This window comes from Eptatretus burgeri, chromosome 2, assembly GCF_056783735.1.
Source record: "Eptatretus burgeri isolate ZD-2024b chromosome 2, Ebu_testis_v1, whole genome shotgun sequence".
Classification (NCBI taxonomy): Eukaryota; Metazoa; Chordata; class Myxini; order Myxiniformes; family Myxinidae; genus Eptatretus; species Eptatretus burgeri.
In genome coordinates, this window is record NC_140962.1 from 38,007,328 (window position 1) to 38,028,286 (window position 20,959).

At 42.8% G+C, this 20,959-nt stretch overlaps 1 protein-coding gene across 6 annotated transcripts in view; it reads left to right on the plus strand.

The window, feature by feature from the left end:
- Window positions 1–20,959, plus strand: part of LOC147031835 (ATP-dependent RNA helicase DHX29-like) — a 186,339-nt gene that overhangs the window by 15,604 nt on the left and 149,776 nt on the right. For all 6 annotated transcript variants that reach the window (XR_015054646.1, XR_015054647.1, XR_015054648.1 and 3 more), the window contains 2 exons: window positions 7,085–7,158; window positions 17,706–17,819. Coding sequence is in view for 3 of the 6 variants with exons in the window: in XM_085868169.1 (XP_085724295.1) it covers window positions 7,085–7,158; window positions 17,706–17,819 (188 nt within the window). In the remaining 3 variants the exon portion in view is untranslated. The remainder of the gene's footprint in view (window positions 1–7,084; window positions 7,159–17,705; window positions 17,820–20,959) is intronic.

Genomic DNA, 20,959 nt, shown 5'->3' on the forward strand with positions numbered 1-20,959 from the left:
CATGCTGAGAGAGCGCCGGTAACCCCGTCCGTTCCCCTCCCCAACCGTGGTGCCTGCTGTGTAGCGCGGAGAACGCCAGAGAGAGCTCACCGGCCATGCCAGGGGCACGAGGTCAGGCGCGGCTACGCTTGACATTGCGGCTTGCCCGCCATCGCGCCACGAGGGCGCGGGTAAGACCTTTCGGTTTCGTGGACCTGGCCGCTCATCCAGGCTCCACGTACATTTGGTCCACGGACCTGTCTGCCACCCTTGTCTTTGGGGGTGGCTTTTCTTTGCTTTTGTATAAGTGAATGTGGTGGCACCGTCTTGACAAGTCGACATGTCTAAGTAACTGTGTGAATAAAACCATTTATTCGGAATTAACTCATTTGCTTGCTTTGACTGTATTTACGCGCATGATCATCACTGTATGGCTGTAAATACGTGCCTGCTTGTGTGTGTTAATAAAAGTGCTTATTGAACTGTTCCCCGTTTCGTTGCGTCCTCTTCCCTTGTTTGAAAGTGCCATCTTGCATCACGGAAGGAATTGGTAGAAGGGTGTAAGCACCCAGTAAATAGCATCACATCCGTCGGGGTCGGCGATAACACCGCTCGGTTATCAGTGAAGCACGGAACGGACCGCTTAAGCGGTTCGTGTCCTCGGCCAGCCTGCGGCGAGGTACGATCGCCCGGTTAACTACTCGTGCAGGTACTCAGGTTGGTCGAATTTCGTGAACAACCCTATCCTGCGCGGGTGGCCAATTGGTACGATTGTGATGAGGTCGAAAGACCCACCCGTGACTAGCTCCCGGCGTTGTTCCGGGAGGGTCACGACTGAATTGTCCGTTCCGGTGGGCGACGCGGTCGCAATTCGAGTACGTGGCCGATCGCACGCCAGGCGGACCGAAATTCATAACAATAGTGTGTGTGTGTGTGTGTGTGTGTGTGTGTGTGTGTGTGTGTGTGTGTGTGTGTGTGTGTGTGTGTGTGTGTGTGTGTGTGTGTGTGTATTGTTACGAATTTTGCCCGCCCGGCGTGCGATCGGCCACGTAACTCGAATCGCGACGCATCGCCCACCGGAACGGACAATTCAGTCGTGACCCCCTGGAACTACCGCCAGGAGCCAGTCACGGGTGGGGGTTTAACCTCACCACAACCCAGTCCGCATTCTACCCGCGCGAAATAGGGTGAATCGCCGAATGTCGATATACTTAAGTACCTGCGCGGGTAGCGTACCGAGGAGTTGTACCACGCCGCAGGTCAACTCCGGACACGAACCGCTTAAGCGGCTCGTTCCGTGCTGCAGGGATAACCGAGTGGAGTTATCGTCGACCTCGATGGTTCAGATTATTTATTGGTTGTCTTCACCCACTACCAATCCCTTACGTGATGCAAGATGGAACTTTAAAACAAAGGAAAGGACTCAACGAAACGGGAAACAGTTCAACAAGCAAGCACTTTTATTACGCACACGCACACACACACACACGCACACACACACACACATACACATACACATACACATACACACACGGCAAGCACGTATTTACAGCCATACAAGAATGCACATATAACAGTCAAAGCAAGAACAATACGCAGAGTTAAAACCGAATAGAGCAATGTACAAGCACTTATACGGGTTTACTTAATAGACTGGCACCACACACACACATTTCCGCCAAAAGCAAAGAAAACACTAGCCACCCTCACAGGCAAGGAGGCAGACAGGTCTGTGGACCAAATGAAGGTGGGACCTGGGTGATCGGCCAGGTCAACGAGACCAAAGGGGTCTTACCCCCGCCCTCGTGGTGCGATGGCGGGCTAGCCGCAATGTCCGCATAATGCGCCTGACTCAATGCCCCTGGTATGGTCGGTGAGCTCCTGCAGGCGTGCGTTGCACAGGCACGTGTTGGTCGGTCGACACCACGGTTGGGGGGGGGGGGAGCGGACGGGGTTACCTGCGCTATCTCAGCGCGGATGGGGGAAATTGTTGATGCTCGGGGTGGGAAGAAGGGAATGGCGGACGCTCCGTCCTGCTAGCGGGGTCTCGGGACCGCACCGACTCCGGCGAACTCTTGCCCCTGAGTCCTCTTCTGCGTCCCTGCTCCACGCCACGACTCGTCCCTCGACCTCAACTCCGAGCTCCGTCCCCTTCGCTGTCCGATCCCCACAAATGCATCATTCAGACTCCACGACTTCCGACTAGCGCCACTTTCTGCACCCCTTTCTGCACCCCTGAGCTGCGTTGTGCTCGCGTCTTTATAGACCGGGGGAGCAGCTTGTATGCAGATTCGCGGATCAAAACGCGCTTGGAGGCGGGGCCACGCCACCCAACTTCAGCCATTGGTCGGGCAAAAAGGTGTGTGAGCCTCTCCTGATCCGAATTCCCTCCTAAAAGGAGTCCACATGCATCGCGCTTGGGGGCGGGGCCACACCACCCGACGCTCACCCATTGGATGGAGAAAAAGGGGCGTGAGCCTCCCATCATCCGATTTCCTTTCCTAAAAGGAACGCATTCACAGCGGGTTCGGAGGCGGGGCCATGCCACCCGATGCTGAGCCATTGGATGGAAGAAAAGGGGCGTGAAGCCTTCCTGATCCGCTTCTTCTCTCCCGAAAGGATCCATGTGCACTCGTGGCTTGACGCGTTTGGCAAGAATCACCGAACGGGCCCTAGACAGCACGACGTTCGGTGTTGACAGGTGGTGTGGTTGTTGTGGGATTCTTGGTCCAAAATAACGATAGAGAAAGAAAAATGGCTAACTCAAAGCGTCGCAGCCCGGATAAATCACACATACTCCCTCTAAACAACGGGTGTGGACTAACTACACATGAACTTATCGATATATCTAACCTGAGGACCTTTCTGGTGTATTGCAAATTTCCACAGCCGTAACAATATAGTGTGTGTGTGTGTGTGTGTGTGTATGTGTGTGTGTGTGTGTGTGTGTGTGTGTGTGTGTGTGTGTGTGTGTGTGTGTGTGTGTGTGTGTGTGTGTGTGTGTATGTATATATATATATATATATATATATATATATATATATATATATATATATATATATATATTTTGTGTGTGTGTGTGTGTGCATGACAATACATGACACGTGCTGCGTAAGTTAGGTACATCCCTCGGGCTTCATTACCTTCAAGTCTACCTCGATATGCCTGGTGTTTGCTTGATGGTTTGGGTGGTGGGCTTTGGATCCTAGGATCCTGAGTTCAAATCGCACTCGGCTGTTGAATTTCATACCAGGTGGGGTTGACTCTGCCTGTCATCCTTCCGAAGTCGGCAAAATGAGTGCCAGCTTGCTGGTATACTGTATCGGAGTGGCGACCCGTCCAGAATTGTGCCCAACAGCCAAGGAGGCTGTTGAAGCAGCACTGACGCTCTGCACAGAGTACGGTCCCAATCTCCTCTGACATCCATCATTCATATCCCTCTATCCTTTCAATGTGATGCCAAATCCCTGCTCCTCATTCTGATTACTTCACTCTGCAAGGTCTGTCGTGTCGTAATCACTTTGCTTCACTATCAGATGTGAGCTGTCCTTCCAGACAACATTTTTTTCCAAGTTGGATTTTAAAGCCACAGCCATCCATTGGTGCTTCTTTGGCTGCCCTCAAGCTGTTGCAGCATGTTAAGCATAAGGCACAGGGCATAATTCTCTTCCATTGAGGATAGTTTGGCCTTTTGTGCCTCTTATTATTTCATCCGAAGTTGTACACATCTGTACAACCATCTGTTGCCATCCTGAGAGGACACAGTGTTGTACTGTATGTTCATTAAGTAAACTGCTCCCTGTCCTATTCTCCAAGTCCAAATTTTCTGCTTGTCTTCACTCATTTGGTTCTCTTTAACTTTCCTTCGCTTACTGTGAAGATCATCTTTACTCCTGTCAAATCCAGAACTGGCTCCTATTAAACCTGTCCTGAGATTTTGATGAAATTTGGTGCAGAGGGAGATATCATTGAGCACCTGTTATGCATTGACCCTGTTTAGCTATGCATTGCAGAGTTAGAGGTTTTTGACTTGTCACGAGAAAATAAAAATAATAAAGTTGAAATGCAATATCAGCCTTGATTGCAGTCTGTAAAAAAACGTAGACCTGCCCACTGCTGAAATTGGTGGCAGGTACTACCCATAATATCAAGTTGAATGCTGAAACTGATTCCCCTTGTTGGACAGCACCTTTCGATTAAATGTGGCACGTGGGTTCACGGTTACCATCCCAGTTAAGAGGTGCTACCTGGATATAATCCCTCACAGGTCGGCTTGCACGCTCCACTGGTGGTGGTGGGGGTGGCCGTGAGGTGGATCCACTCTGCACTGGTGATGACTAGCGAGTCAGAAATTGGTTCCCATTGCAAGGGTGGAAAGGGTGTTTCCATCCACTCATCCATCCATCCATCCATTGGGGCAATACTCTGTACAGAGCGTCGCTGCCGCCGCAGAACTCTCCTGGGCTATTTGGCGCAATCCTGGACGGTTCGCCCCTCCGACGCAGGATACTCGAATGGCTCAACAATACCAAAAACAAGCTGGCACTCATTTTGCTGACCTCAGAAGGGTGATTGGCTGAGTAAACCCCACCTGGTATTAATTCAATGGCTGAGCGGGAGTGTTTGGCATTGCCAAAATGGCTCTATAGCCTGTAGTCTGACAAAGTGTAGCAGTTGACTGTTTTTTGCAGTGTGTACTTCTGTGTTTTTTACAGATTTCATTTTGATATATATGTATACACACACACACACACACACACACACACACACACACACACACACACACACACACACACACACACACACACACACACACACACACACACACACACGTTCCTGCAGAAACTCTACACCCCCTTTCAAAATTTTCACCTTTTATTGCCTCATCGCCTGGAATTAAATTAGACTTTTTATAACCTTTTTATAACTTTTTTATAAATAGACTTTTACACATCATAACCCACAACTTCCAAGTGAAAAATAAATTATACAAATTTCAGAAAATTAATAAAAAATACAAAACTAGAATATTTTGGTTGGATCAGTGTCCACCTCATGAGTTAAAACTTGGTGGAAGCACCTTTGACAGCAAATACAGCTGTGTCTGTCCGGATCGGTCTCCAGCAACTTTGCACACATTGATTGGGCAATATTTTCCCATTCTTCTATACAAAACTGTTCAAGCTCAGTCATATTACGTGGGGAGTTTTGATGGAAAGCAATCTTCAAGTCATGCCACAGATTTTCGATTGGATTTAGGTCGGGGCCCTGACTGGGCCACTCAAGGAAATTTATCTTTTTGTTCCTCAGCAACTCCAGTGGAGCTTTAGCTGTGTGCTTCAGGTCGTTGTCATACTGAAAGGTGAACTTCCATCCCAATCTCAGCTTTTTGCAGAGGGGAGCAGGTTTTCCTCTAGGAATTTTCTGTATTTTGTTCCATCCATATTCCCTTTACCCTGACAAGTGCTCCAGTCCCTGCTGATGAGAACCATCCCCATAACATGATGCTGCCACAACCATGCTTCACAGTATGGATGGTGTTCTATGGGTGATGTGCAGTGTTGGGTTTGTGCCAAACATGACATTTTGCATTTAGGCCAAAAAGTTCCATCTTTGTTTCATCAGACCACAAAACGTTTTAGCCACATGGCTTCAGAATCTCTGGAGTGGTTTTTTGCACACCTCAAATGGGACTCAAGGTGGGCTTTTTGAGTTTTATTTCCTTCTTACCAGACTTGAAGAGTGCTTGGGATATTGTTGTCACATGCACACAGTGACAAGTCTTTTCCATAAATGCCTGTTCCTCTTTCAAAGTTGTCATTAGCCTCTTGGTGGCCTCTCTTATCAGTCTCCTGTTTGCTTGGTCATCCAGTTTGGAGGGACATCCTGATCTAAGCAGAGTCTTGGTAGTGCCATGTGCCTTCGACTTCTTAATGATTGTCTTGACCGTACTCCAAGGGATATTCAAGACCTTTGAAATATTTTTATACCCATCCCCTGATCTGTGCCTTTCCACAACTTTATCCCGTGAGGTCTTTTGAAAGCGCCTTGATGCTCGTGGTTGATTCTTGGCTGTGAAATGCACTACCCAGCAGAGGAATCTTACAGGAACACCTGATTTTATTCTGAAATATTCAAAATCGCAACAATTTAACACAGGTGGAGGCCAATTAACTTGGTGTGTGATTTTGAAGGTGATTGGTTGCACCTGAGCTAATTGTCAATTGCTGTGATAAAGGGGGAGGTGGACACTCATCCAACCAAGATATTCTAGTTTTGTATTTTAAGTAATTTTCTGAATTTTGTAGAATTTGTTTTTCATGTGGAAGTGGTGGGTTGCGATATGGAAAAAGTCTGATTTAATGCAATTTAATTCCAGGCTATAAGGCAACAAAAGGTGAAAATTTTGAAAGGGTGTGTGGACTTTTTTGAGGCACTGTGTAAATAAATATATATATATATATATATATATATATATATATATATATATATATATATATAAATATATATATATATATATATATATATATATATATATATGTTGTTTTTTTTATTACTTGCCTTCTCATTATATTGCTGTTGTCAGCTGATTCTTTCTACCAAGCATTTTATTCCCCAATTCTATCACATGGAGCTGATCAGGTTGCTTCCTGCAAAGTTTCATTCAAATAAGAGAAGCGATGCTAAAACTGGCTTTGTGATTGAACCTTGTCATTTTGTCCAGAATACTTGTCATGAAACCTTGTCATTTTTCTTAGAAATTTTACTTGTACATTTAGATGCTTGTATTACTTTTGTATGTTGTGGTTTATTTTCTATTTCTAGAATTCCAAGGCCTGAAATTTTATATGCTTTTAAAATATAGAAGGAATTAATTGCAATATTATGTTTAAGTTTGACCACCCTCAAGATCATTATTAATGGAGGTAAAGTTTATATTTTATCTTTGCACATCTGTGAACAATTTTATTAACTTTCTAGTTTTTGTTTAATAATTTTAATTTGGTATCATTGCTGGTGTTTCTCCTCTTCATTATATATTTATCAGTGCTACCACTGCAATTTTAGTTAAAAGTTTCATTGTGTACGCTTATTTTATCTCCAGCTCCAAAGGTGTACAGCTTCAGCTCTGGGCTCGTCGACGTTAATGTATCGAGCAAGGATGGAGGGATTTTGAAGGTACGGCTGTTGAGAGAGTATATACAACCTGTTACTTTTGTAATTGCTTGGATTACATGCACAACTGCAATCTGAAATACTCCAAACTTTTCTTTGAAATTCTTCTTTTCTCTTTGTTTTATTTTTAGAAATCCATTATCACCATGTGCAATCAAGAATAAGTATAAGTGTAACAACTGATTTCTGAAATATGACTGGCTCTCGTTTATTTATTTATTTATTTATTTTTTTGACTTCCAACACCTCTACATCCTTCCCTTTTTTTATTTTTGGAAACTTTGCGATAAGGAGATGTTATTATTTGGAAGGGTACCAATAACACCTTTTGTTGTTAATAAATAAATAAATATATTTATTTACAATCTGAAGATTTGTACTGTATCTTGGTCTGAAAATACAATACTAGAATGACACTCGGTGGAGCGCATACCTCTGCCAGACTGAATCGTTTACATTTTGTATTGTGGAAACTACATTATTGAAATCAAATTTATAATCATGTAAAATGCAAATTAACTTAGTTTAGTTCTTTTTGAGAAATAATTTAATAAACATACATGCTGAGAAAGCTAAGTATACATGTTGAAAAAAAGTTCCTTCCTCGAAAAAAGTTGACGTCATAATATTGCCGCTAATGGAAATCGCCTATGCCATTATCTTCAAAACTAGGCAAGCTGTTTGAATTTTGTTTGCAGGAATCAAGCTGGGCATTAGCACAGACAATTTATCGCAAACCTGATACATCACAATGACATCATCATTAAGAGGACGAGGATCTTAGCTCATTTGAGCTTGTTCACTCTAATTCAGAGGTGGAAAGACGACTTATTAAATGTATGATTAAAATTTTCTGGATAATAAATAAATACACCATTCTGTTTTGTTATACAACCTTTAAGTGGGACAGCTTTCACTGTCATTAGTATTATTTGGGGAAGTTCTCTGCAATAAAATAAAAGCAGGTGCTCTATGTGCACCTCCTGAACAGCACAATGCAGACTGTTTTGTTGACTTTTTCTCTTTTATTTTTTAAACGGGTTGGGGGGGGGGGGGTTGCACTTCATTTGGATGAATTTTTTAAATGAACTGTGAAATGTATCGTTAATTTTTTTTTTTTTTACTTTTTGGCACCATTCAAACTGATCTTTGTAATCTTGTCACTTAAAACCAGGATTTTTTTCCCCCCATTTTGCTTTGGATAATGCATCGATTGCATGCCTGCACATTAAAGGTGCTTGCTGATTGGAGAAATGTAGCTAATCAGAGTTTGATGCAAGTCTTTTAGTTTCTATTGTTGGATGCCTTTGATAAATTTTATGTTTATATTTATTTATGGTGGTGTTACTCATTCACTTCCAAGGTATAATTGAGCTATAAATAAACGGTTTGGATCTCAACCTGATTCAGTCATCTAAGCTGGCATTTAAATGAACTCTTCTCTCAAAATGTTGCAAAAAGCCACCAAGAGGTACACAATTATAATCTTCGTGATTACTTGGAAACTGTGATTAAACCCTCCATTTAAAATTTATCACGAGATTGAAGTGACAAAAGTTACCTTTTTAAAAATAAGTTTGATAACATCTTGTTAACAAGTGTGTTAACTCTCGGTATTGCTAATAGATTTGGATATTTGCGATTTTAATTATCATTTGTTTATTTTATCATTCGGTAACCAAATAGATCAAAATTTTCATGGTCCTTTTTAGGTCATCTCTACCGAGATGATGTAATAAAGCCAGACCAAATGTCCGTCCCTCCGTCAACAATTTTTCTTTCCGATCTTGATGAAACTTAGTATGTGGGTAGAGGTCGATGAGTGTTGCACAACGATATAACTTTTGTCCGGGTTCAAGGTTAGGGTCACGAAGTCACGTAAGTTATAAAAATCGCCATTTTCAAAACCTATCTAGTCTGCCATTCTACAAGATATTCGGCAACTGTTTATTGATTATGATAGTAAAAAATATTATCTTGTATCTAACTGGACAGATTTTTGAATTTCCGTCCCGTTTGGCCGCCACGTAACCTGGAAGATGGTCAAAAACACCTCCCGGTACAAAGAACTTGTTACTTCCGATCTTGATGAAATTTGGTATGTGGGTGGAGGTCGATGAGTGATACCCAACGATATATTTTTTTTCCCGAATTCGAGGTCAGGGTCAAGGACATGAGGTTACGAAAGTTGTGAAAGTCGCCATTTTCAAAACCTATCTCGTCTGTCATTTTAGGAGATATCTGGCAACAGTTCATCGATTATGATAGTAAAAAACATGGAGATGACCATCACCCCCACACGGGGGTAATTTTTTTTAATTATTTTTCCAGTCATCTTTTCATAAATTTGTCATAATTAAATGGCATAGGTAATGTACATGTGCACTGACCAATTTGGTGTGATCTTATCAATATATTGAACCCTTTTTTCCCCCCATCATCGAGATAAAGGGTTGAACTGGATTACAAACACCTATAATCTACGTTATCAATTGTTCAGGTACTTTTCAAAGTCCAAAGAACCCTGAATAATAACCAGTCTCGAATGGGATGCTGTTCATTTCCCATAGAGAAACCTTTCTCTAACCATGTAACTTTATGAAACAAAATTCAGTGTTGTAATTCAGTTTACCGAAGAAGGGCAATTCCATAGTCTGCCCCCCAAAAAAAGATAGATTGGATAAGACTCTAAAAAGAGCTGTTATTGTCTGGGGGGGGGGGAACCTTTTGACTCTTAATAATATCCAATGCTTCTGTTTAATGATTTGAGGATTGAAGAACAGTTTAATTCTATGAGTGCAACACGTGATAAAAGAGACAATAATTCTTCTGAACATGTCCTTGCATAATTTCTGGATTTTCAGCAAAGTCTACTTTTGTTTGTGACCAAATACTGTTAGAACATCCAAGATGGGTTGGTCGTTTTATATTCTCATTGAAACCAACAGCTCATAATGCTTAAAACATAGGTTTAAATCCCATATACTTCATGTATTTTCTACTCCTGTCCCAGTAATTTGAATTACAATGCCAGGCTATAATATTTTACAAATGTCTTTGTCCTGTATGTTATGTACAAGCTCTACTATGAGCCTTCTTTTCACATCAGACAGGTTGGTAGCATCTGTTTTTATTTTTAGGGTACCATTAACCTTACAAGCTGTGATACCCTATTGTTTCTGTTCTGTTTATTTAAAAAAATATTATTATTATTATTATCCCGCCCCCTCCCGGAGGGAGGGAGCGGGATATTGTAATCGTCCGGTTTGTTTGTCTGTTTGTCTGTCTGTCTGTTAGCAACTTTACGGCAAAACGGCTTTAGCAAACACTATCAAATTTAATCCACAGGTGGGCAATGAACCTTGGACGACCCCATTAACTTTTGGGTCCAATTGGATCAAAGGTCAAGGTAAAGGTCACGAAAAGATCAAAATCGTTTTTCACTCATAATTTTGTCAAAAATGATCTGATTTACTTCAAGCTAAGCTTTTAGTGAACCTTATTCTATTTGTCACTTATAATCCTACCCATTCCTATAGTGAAAAATGCATATTTGTGAAGATTCCGAAGGTTTGGGGGGTCATGGCTATCGGTCATGACTTTCAAATTTTCCATTAAAACTAAAACATGGCTACGAAAATACAACTTTACGGGAAAACGGCTGGGTCAAACACTGTCAAATTGTATCCACAGGTGGGAAATGAACCTCAGACGACCCCATTAACTTTTGGGTCCAATTAGGTCAAAGGTCAAGGTCAGGTCACGAAAAGGTCAATCTTTTTCGTTCATAACTTCGTCAAAAATGGTTTAATTGACTTCAAACTAAGACTAAAATATTCCTTATTCTATTCCTTATAATCAACATTCAGGTTAAGGATGTATCAAATTAAAATTTGATCCCCAAAATAACTTTATGCCTTAAATGGGCGGGATTTGTTGTGCCTGGCACCACTTGTTATTATTGTTATTCCCTTTTTTGGCTTTTTAAAATTTATTTGCTCGATTATTTCTTCAACATTTTTTTTCTCAGCAAGCGCTTGTTCTATTGACACAATTTTCAGGATAGGACTGACTACCCATATAGAATATTTTAATGATAATTATGACATAATAGGTCATGTGGTATGGCAGCCATCTTGGATTAAACAACAACAAAAAATTATATCTCTGAAACTGCTGATTGGAAAAATTTGAAACTTAGCACATCACATTCAACTGCCAATGGGGAATAAGGACCTTGTGTCATCATAGGTAAAGTGGTAGAGCAGCCAAAATAGTTTTTCATGATATCCTTGTCCTAAGAACCTGAAATTTCATACACATAATCTCTGACCAAATGGAAATTTATCACGTCATCTGTTACGTGGTTTGGCAGCCATATTGTTTTTTTTGTTTGTTTGTTTTTTTTAAAGGAAAAAAATCTTCTCCAGAACTACTTTACAGATCGAAGTGAAACTGCATCCAAATGATCGAGTAGCCATGCTGAATAAAGTTTGATAACTATGACATCATAGGTCACATGGTCTGGCAGCCTCTTGGATTTACAATAAAACCTTAAAATCTTCTCCAGAACGGCTGGACGGATTGAGAGGAAACTTCACAATCATGTTCCCCATGACTTGGGGATACTAGGGTGTTAAAGAATAATTGATAGGTCACCTGGTTCGGTGGCCATATTGGATTGAAGAAAAGTATTAAATATTGGTTTCTCTGGAACCCCTTATCCAATTGAAGCTAAATTTACCAAATATCATCGAACACCATTGCTGCATTCAGTGTGAAAATGATGACGTCATAGGCCACGTGGTATGGCTGCCATATTGGATGGAAAAACGAACATAATCAGATCAAGACAAAACTTCACATGTGATCCTCTACCCAATCATGGACAGAGTGCAAATTTTCAATGCCATAGGTCATGTGGTTTGGCAGCCATGTTTGTTTGAAAACCAAAACTTTAAAAACGTTTTCTCTGAAACCGCTTAACGAATCAAACTGAACCACGTCACATTACATGGAACAAGGGTAGTGGATCATAACTGCAAAGTTTTGAATCAATCGCTACCAGCTGTTTCCAAAATATAATTTTTCAATATCTTCCCTGAAATCAATGTGGCTGCAACCTCATCTCACTGATGACATCATCATTATCAGACTATATGTTCCAAGAGCAGTGGATTGTATTCATAACGTATAGCATGGTAAGTGAAGTGGTTTCCTCGAAATATACTTTTTAATATGATCGACTCGGCATGGGGAATATTGCTTAAATTTCAACATCATCGGCCATCGGTCTCGCAGCCATGTTGGACAAAAAAAACCTTGTCCGATCAACGGTAAACTCTCTGCACCAGAATAATTACCTGACCGTGAACGGCTCGAAGGGGACCAAGTAAAGGGATTGAAAATAAAATTTGTTCGAATTTTTTTCCCATGGGAGTTGATGACAAAGGCCCGATGTACTGTGAGATGCGAGTGGTACTCGCGGGACCGTTGTCGGACAGCTTGTGTGCATGGAAAGAGTGAGTGAACATGGGAAAATTTTATGGTTTGAGAGCAAGGGAGAAAGAAAACCTTGGAGTGGATTGTGTGAATGAGTGTTGTGCGAAACAGTGGGACAGCCTGTGTCAGCCGTGTGCATAAGTGGTGTGCAGAGATGGGTGTGAAAAGTCCCACGTTGTGAAAGTGGCCCACGAGAGCCAATGACAGAGGCCCGACGTGCTGCGAGATGCAAGTGCTGCTCGCATGATGCCTGGCACGAATGGAACCGGCTGCAGGAACACCGTTGGACGGCTTGTGTGCATGGAAAGAGTGAGACTGAGCATGGGAAATTGCGGTGTATGAGAGTGAGGGAGAAATAAAACCATGGAGTGGATCATGAGAGCAAACGGGTGCAAGGAACTGAATGCAGGTGGAGTGTGTGTACGAGATTGGAGTGAGGAGAGTGAGCATGGGAAAACTGCATGGCATAAAAGAGCAAAGGAGAAAGAAAACTGTGGAGTGCATTGTGAAAATAAAAATCCGCAGGACAGCCCGTGTGCAGCGATGGTTGTGGAAAGTCCCAAGGTGCAAAAGTGGGCACGGCCTAACTTGTGATGTGACATCTGCGGGATCCCTTTCATCTACACTCCCTTTCAAGGCTTCTTCTGAATTCTTTAATCTCCACTCCCTTTCAAAGCGTGGGTCAGGTGTCCGTTCGAAGCGGGGTTGTATCAAAGCGGGGGGGGGGGGAGTGGGGGCATGGTACCCAGCCATAACTACTCACAGTTATAAAGCTTCGTGCCTCTTATTTTTTGTTTTTTATACATCTCTCATCTGGTCTAGCTTTATCTGCTCTCACTCTCAGCACTCTGCCTTTTTCAGTTCCTCCATGATGCATTTTAAATGTTTTTTTATTTTTATTTTTATTTTTTAACGGTAACCCCCTTCTACTTAAATTATCAACATTCTGGCTTGCTGCCCACTTCCACTCTTTTGTTCCTCTTTTCTCTCATTTATAGAATTGCCTTCTAGAGGTGATTCAATCACACCGTTCACGCTGTGGTTTCAAGCAGGTGATGCACTACCACCTCGTCATCCCCCATCCCTACCTGCGATAATTTTAACTCTCAACCCGACAACACCCAAAAATCTTGCTTGTATGTTACTCTGTTTCCTCTCTCGCTCTCGCTCTCGCTCTCGCTGTCTTTCCAGTTCATCACCTTCCATAGGCTACTCTGTCTCACTTTTCCCTCCAGAGCTTCAAGCACTGCTATCTCTTGTCATCCCCAAATCTTTCTCATGATCTTTATTACCCCCATTAATCTTTCCTAACCCAACCATCCTGCTTGCTAATTTCAGTGTTTCCTCTCCTGCTCCTCCCTCTCCTCTCCTCTCCTCCTGTTTGTTCATTCCCTTGCTGTTTGTCCCACTGTCAGATCTACCTTGCTCCTGTAAAGAAACAAAACAAAAATAGCCTCGAGTGGGCTGATGGTCATCTCTTGAGGTTGTAGTTCAGACTTTTGCTGAATTCCATATCTGGGAAATGTCATGGATGTTCGACTGTTGTCAATTTGGGGGAACCCCCCTGGGAGCCCCCCCCACCACTCCCCCCATCCCCCCCCAATCCGAAGTCGAAAAATCTAAACAGAGCGATCTTGTGTACCATTGAGTAGAAGGATTGTATTGCGTTTCAGAGCAAATGTTTGATAAATCAGGGACGAGTAGGGATCCAAAGTTTTTCAGGGGGTAACCCTCATTTTGGGTAACCCCCCTGTGAGCCCCTCTGATCCAAAATCGGAATATTGAAGCCCGGGAGATTGTGCAGGCTACTGTCTGGTATTAATTTTCCAAGTTTCAGAACAATCAACTGGTTGATAAGGGATGAGGCATAAAAACTTAACGGACGGACATCAAGACCCATTTTATAAGGTCATCTCTTTAAGTTTAAGATCGAGATATGACCTAAAAATTGGTTTATTCATTTATTTGTTTTCATTTTTATCATCATTATTTAGTTTTGGGATTCCTCAGGATGTGCACCAGTCACTGCACTGCAATATTCAAATATACCTACGATCACCTGCATTTTGCATGATTTATGATATTTTGCCATAAGTGTAGTACATACCTGGAGAGTACTATTTGATGTATTATTCGGGGAGCCACAACTAGATTTTGCATAGGGAAGAGTGTTCTGGGTTTTTTAAATATTTTTTTGTATACCTTGTCAAGGCTCGTATGAGAGCTAACACACAACGCACAGCAAGGGGGGCATGAGACAAGAGGGGCGGGAGTGGGAAGGACAAAACAGTGGGGAACAGAGACATTCGGAGATCTGTAGAAGGGAGAGAGATGGGGTGGGGAACATGGGGTATACAACATGGACATTACAGGCACTTTCAGGAAGGAAAGCAGGGAATTTGAAGGAGGTGGGCTTGGGTGGATTATCGGGGGTATAAAAGATCGAGGATTTGGATGGGAGATGATAGGTGGTGGTGAACAGCTGTTTTGAAGGCTTGGAGGGAAGAATGGGATTGAACAGAGTGAGGGAGTTTATTCCAAAGGCAGGAAAAAAAGAGGAATGAAAGAGTGAAGGTGAGCAGTGATTGGTGATTTTAGTAGTTTTACCAGAAGGGGGTTGTTCGTGGACCTTGAGCGCCCTGCGGAAATGTGGTGGGGACAAATCGCAGAGAGAGCGGGGGGGGCGCGAGGCTGGACAGGAGACGGCAGAAGACAGAAAGACCACCGGCTAGCCTGCGGTGAGAGATTGAGAGGCCCAAAAACTCGGCCTCATCGCGGGAGATGCCAATGATCCGAAATGCCTTGATTTCCACAGCGTGAAGCCAAGAAAGGTGGGAGGTAGGAGCACCAGCTCATAGGGGAGAGCAGTACTCCATCAGACTGCGGACGAAAGCTTTGAAAGTGGTCAGGAGCTCATGTGGGCCAAGGAAGGACTTTGCATGACGGAGGATTCCTTTGGAGGCGAGGTTTGAAATGTGGCTTTCCCAGGAAAGGTCATGGCAGATAGTGAGACCCAGAAACTTGAAAGAAAGGACTCTTCCAGAGGATTGTTGAGAAAGTGGATGGGGGGGTCTGAACGGTTCTTTCGGAGAGACATAGTGAGAGTGTGAGATTTGTCCGGATTGAAAGACATGTTCCATGTGTTGGACCAGTTTGTGATTTTACCCATATCTGCAGTGAGCGAAGAAGCTGCTGCATGCCGGTCTGAGGGATGACCCATTGTACGGCATTGGGTGGAGTCATCAGCAAAGAGATAAAGAAGGTTTTCCAGAGAGTGGGAGAGATCATTGATGAAAACCAGAAAAAGAACAGGGCCCAGAATGCTACCTTGAGGAACTCCAGCCTGGACAGGAAGAGGGGATGAAATAACTCCATTTCGTGCCACACGTTGACTGCGACAGCAGAGGAAGTCTGCGAGCCATGAGTGGAGATGGCCTTGGATACCATCGGAAGAGAGTTTGGTGAGCAGGGCAGGGTGCCAGACCGTGTCAAAAGCACACAATATGTCTCGGGAAATGGCTCTGATTTCATGTTCTGCATTGAGTACCTCCATCCATTGTTGGGAGAGCAAAAGCAGCATATCCAGGGTAGAATTACCTGGTCTGAAACCAAATTGATGATCAGAAATCAAGCCATTGGAGAAGAGGAAGGATTTAATGTCTGAAGCGATGATGGATTCCATAATCTTGCTGATGATTTGGAGAAGGTTGATTGGTCTGTAGTTGCAGGGTTCTATTTTTGCACCTTTTTATGCAGGGCAGTAATGTTTGCTGATTTCCAAGCGGATGGCAGATGACCTTGAGCAAATGAGAGGGTGAATAGAACAGAGAGAGGGTGAGCAAGAGCAGAAGAGCAGGTTTTTCAGACACGTGGGCTGATGCCGCCTGGACTGGGTGCAGAATCTGAGTCGAGTTTTTGGAGCAAGCTCTCCACCTTGCCAGGAGAAAAGGACACAGAGTCCAGGGACAGCTGGGCGCGACTGGGTAAGGTGGGTAGAAAAAGCGATGGGTTTTGGACACAAGATTTAGCTGCATACACCGAGTTTAGGCATTCAGCCTTTTCACGTGCGGTGTCAGCAGTGCGGCCATTTGAGGTAAGTGAGGGGATGGAGGGGGAACATACACCAGAAACAGATTTGATTAGATGCCACCAGGATTTTGAGGAGGGAGAGAGGTTTGAAAGTTCAGACTTGAGCTTAGAAATATAAGATTGGGCTATTATCAAGTTATGAAAAATAAAATAAATTGACACCCTTTAAATATGCCATCTTTGCATGCATGTTCCAATTATTTGGACATCGTTCTAATTCCATGCAGATATGTATGTATGAGTAGTAATTGTTTCTTTTTGCACACCCTTTCTCTACCCTGTCTCAAATCCATATGTAAAACTTTAGCTCTGTTTAAATATTAATGGGAAACTATCGATAACCATTTTATTGACATATGGGTTTCTATTTTCTGAATGCTCCTTTGCTCTCTTAAAGGATGGTGGCAAGACAGTTATGCAAAATGATGATAACAGAATCTGCTGACACCTCTGTTATAATTCTCATCCATCAGTTGTTGATAAACCACCATTTTGAATTGTCTGAAACAGAATATCGAACATACGAGCAAGTTGCCCGTGGTCCAGCAAGGGATTCTAAACGGGGTCGCGATGGGGGGAAGCAAAATGCAAATGGCGTCTTCTGTAATTGAGCCGGCAATCTGGGAGTCGGAATTCACATTTATTGCCACACCTGATGCAATTTAAATGCTCTAATGGCTGTTAGGTGCTCCATTTGAAACTGTTTGTTTGATATGTGTTGCTGTTTTGATGCCTAGGGTCTGTAATAAAACTTTGTATTTGTGGCAAAGCCAGTGATCAATTGCAAATGAATACTAGGAGGATATAATATGGTTCTATTAAAAAAAAAATCCATGAACTGATATGGCAACTTTTATCTTGCTATTCAAATATTATTGTTAATGTGTGAAGGTGAGCTGGTGTGGTCCCTTGGAGTATCTCACAACATATTCCTTTTGGTTTTGCAACCTCTTTGGCAGCTTGTAGTTCCACCTGACTTGGAAAAGAGGATCCGTGAGATGATCAACCAGCGGAATGCAGCAAAGGCCTGTGTTGGCAAGGCCTCCTTTCGCCTCTCTGCAAAAAAGCTGCAGGTGTCCTGATATGTGTAATTATCAAATAAATGAATGCCTTCCATGTTGCTCTTTCCATTCAAAGTTTGACACCATCTTGTGTGCAATTTCTATTTTGTTACCTTATTTATATGTGAAGAATTGAACACACCATGGTGCAGAAATAGCACAATTAACTTTGAGCTGTCTAGTCTAGATTTGATTATTGGCGTAATGATAAATTGTCAGGTGATGCTTCGCAGGCAGGGTTTTGCCGCCCTGTGTATGCTGTCCATCAGACGAATATTGAACTGGGTGTGCCGTCTGTTTTCATGAGTTAGAAAACATGGAAATATCCCACAATTGTATTTCTTGCCAAGCTTGTGGGGTAATACCGGTATCCTTGCCAAATTCCAAATTCCTGCTACCTTCAAACATAAAGATGCATACAAGGAACTTTAACACAGGAGGAGGTGATTTGACCCATCGTGCTTGTGCTATATTAACACCCCATTTATCCAGTCTATTAATTTAATGATTATATAACTTCAGGCGAACTACAGGCCTGGCCAGCCAGTCCATGAAAGACTTGGGTCAAAATGTTCTGCAGCTGACTCCACGAAAAGGCGGGAATAACATACGCACACGGAAGTTGCTGTTGTTGGCTGCTGTCTGCAGACGTGAGTGGGTTTCAGGAGGTGGAATGAAGACCTACGGGGACGTTGCCTCCGGATAACTCCAAAGAGATTTAAAGACCATGATACCCAGTCCCCCCAGAACTTCCCGTGGAATCCTACGCTCAGTCGTGTCACCATACAAAGAATACCGAGTGTGGGCGAGTATCATGCCGGCAATCACGCAACAGATCTTAATTAGTCGGTTGAGCAGAACTAAATGTGTAACTGCTTCCTGCAATCTATAAGCCCAATTAAAATCTGGCCAATCACCGACAGCTGCCTTACATCACCACCAAAATGGACAGAAGGCAAGACGCGACTTCTTTGTAAATGGTGTTTACTGAATAGGCACGTATTTCCAGGCATGTGTACATTCCCTTTATCCCATAATCGACACCCGTGCCATCGGATCCTTATGCAGTCGCTTAGCAACTTCATATTAACATTGGTGCCAATCATGCATCTAATGTGAAAAGAGAGATGGGTGAGGAGCAAGATTGAGATAAGGAAAGAAGAAGATGAGGACATGTTGAGCCCTGTATACTTTGCGCTAGCCTGGTTGAGCTTGCGCCACCCGAAAGTTCTGACTGGAGGGTCCTTCGGCCTGCCACTCCCCCCCCCCCCCACGCTCCGCTCCTCTCTTGGTCCTTCCTTCATGCCACCAGCGCTAGCTTCTGTAATAGAATGGAGTCATTTGTCAAAAATAACTTTAATTGGCATGGTCAAATTACACCAAGCAGAAGCCCAAACAACTATTCAAGGCAAAATACTAAACAGTGCCTATAGTAAGTCTACCACCCCTTTCAAATTTTTTTTTGTGGTGGGGGGTGGGGTGGACACTTATCCAACCAAGATATTGTGGTTTTGTATTTTTAAATTTTCTGAAATTTGTAGAATTTGTTTTTCTCATGGAAGTTGTGGCTTATGATGTGTAAATAAAGGCGGGGAAAGTCTGGCTTAATACAATTTAATTTCCAGGCTATAAAGCAACAAAAGGTGAAAATTTTGAAAGGGGGTGTAGACTTTATTTAGGCACTGGACATAATGAGTGTCAAGACCACAATTATTCCCACCTCGTGGGGTTGGCTGGTGAAGGAAGCTTTTGTACTATATTGCTTTGCATGTTCAACTATTTAATGTTCTTTTTCAGAATTTATTATTAAATACGAGAAACATCCACTCTCTATGGGAGCAGCCAGGGGGGTTGTATTATTATCCTTATTTAAAACAACTCTCCAAAATACCTCTCACTGTATAATTCAAAACACTTCACTGTCCTATTGTAATAGGTGGTGACTTGTACTACCCTTTCCCACCTGGAGTGGTGCTACATGATACACATTTACATGAACAATTTGCATCCCACCCCCAAGACCACCAGCAAAGATAAAAACACCCCTGTGCACTAAATGGGGTCATGCTGATCCTACGTAGCAAGCCTGGATGTAATTGACCCAGAACTGTGGGAGGAATATCGTGACAACTAAACGCACACCTGTCCGTGAATTACAGTAAGGCTTCAAACCTTCATGTCAAGGAGATAAACAGACAAATGTACAATTTTAGCAGAATGTGGTGATGGTGCTGACAGTACTGTACAGCACTCAAACAAATAGGTGGTTGTGAAAGAGACAGCACATAGTAGGGGTGCCAGAGCCCAGAAACTTGGAGAGGGGTAGTCATGAAAGAACATACTTTTGTCCTAGATGTTTTTTGGTAGATTTGACCTTGGCGCACATGACTGGGGTGGCCTGCTCGGCCAACTCTCTTGCGAAAGTGCTCATCTGGCTCAATTTATCATGTGTCACCATGACGAAATTCGGCCCAAAAATTAGGGGTAGGGGAAATGGAATTCATTATTTGAACATGTTCCTATTGTTGTTTACCAACATTTTAGGTATCAGAAGAAAGGGTTTGGGCTGGGCTACAATTTGCTAGGAGAAACATTTTGATGGAGTCACTGAGTGCAGGTTGAGGGGTCAAAAGGTCACGCTCAGAAGGGTCAGGTAAAAATCTTGGGGCTGTGGGTATAAATGGAACTGCTGTACCCAAACCAATATAAATGAATGACACAAACACAAATTTAAGAGTACTATATAACAAAGTTTTTGATAATCAAGCCATGTGAGGTGGAGACAGAGAATTTTGGAATTAACCCCTTTATGTCTATGAGCAAAATGGCAAAAGTCGGCTTTTTCTCATAAAAGTTATTATTCGCTAATTACTTGACCAAAACATGACTAGACATTGTCAGACGGTATCAATTGACCAATTTCAACCAATTTACCCCTTTAGTTGCATATATTAACACCTTCTGGATGTTTCATATTAACCCTTTGGGTACATTTACTAGTTTCTACCTCCTTGCTTTAGAGTAACTAGTACGGGCCCATAGGGGCGGGCCCGTAGGTGCGTAAACGAGGACTGGATTGGGGCATTATTTCAATTAGATCGGACCAACCGTATCATAAATGGCCATAACTTGGGAAACACCTGGGAAACATA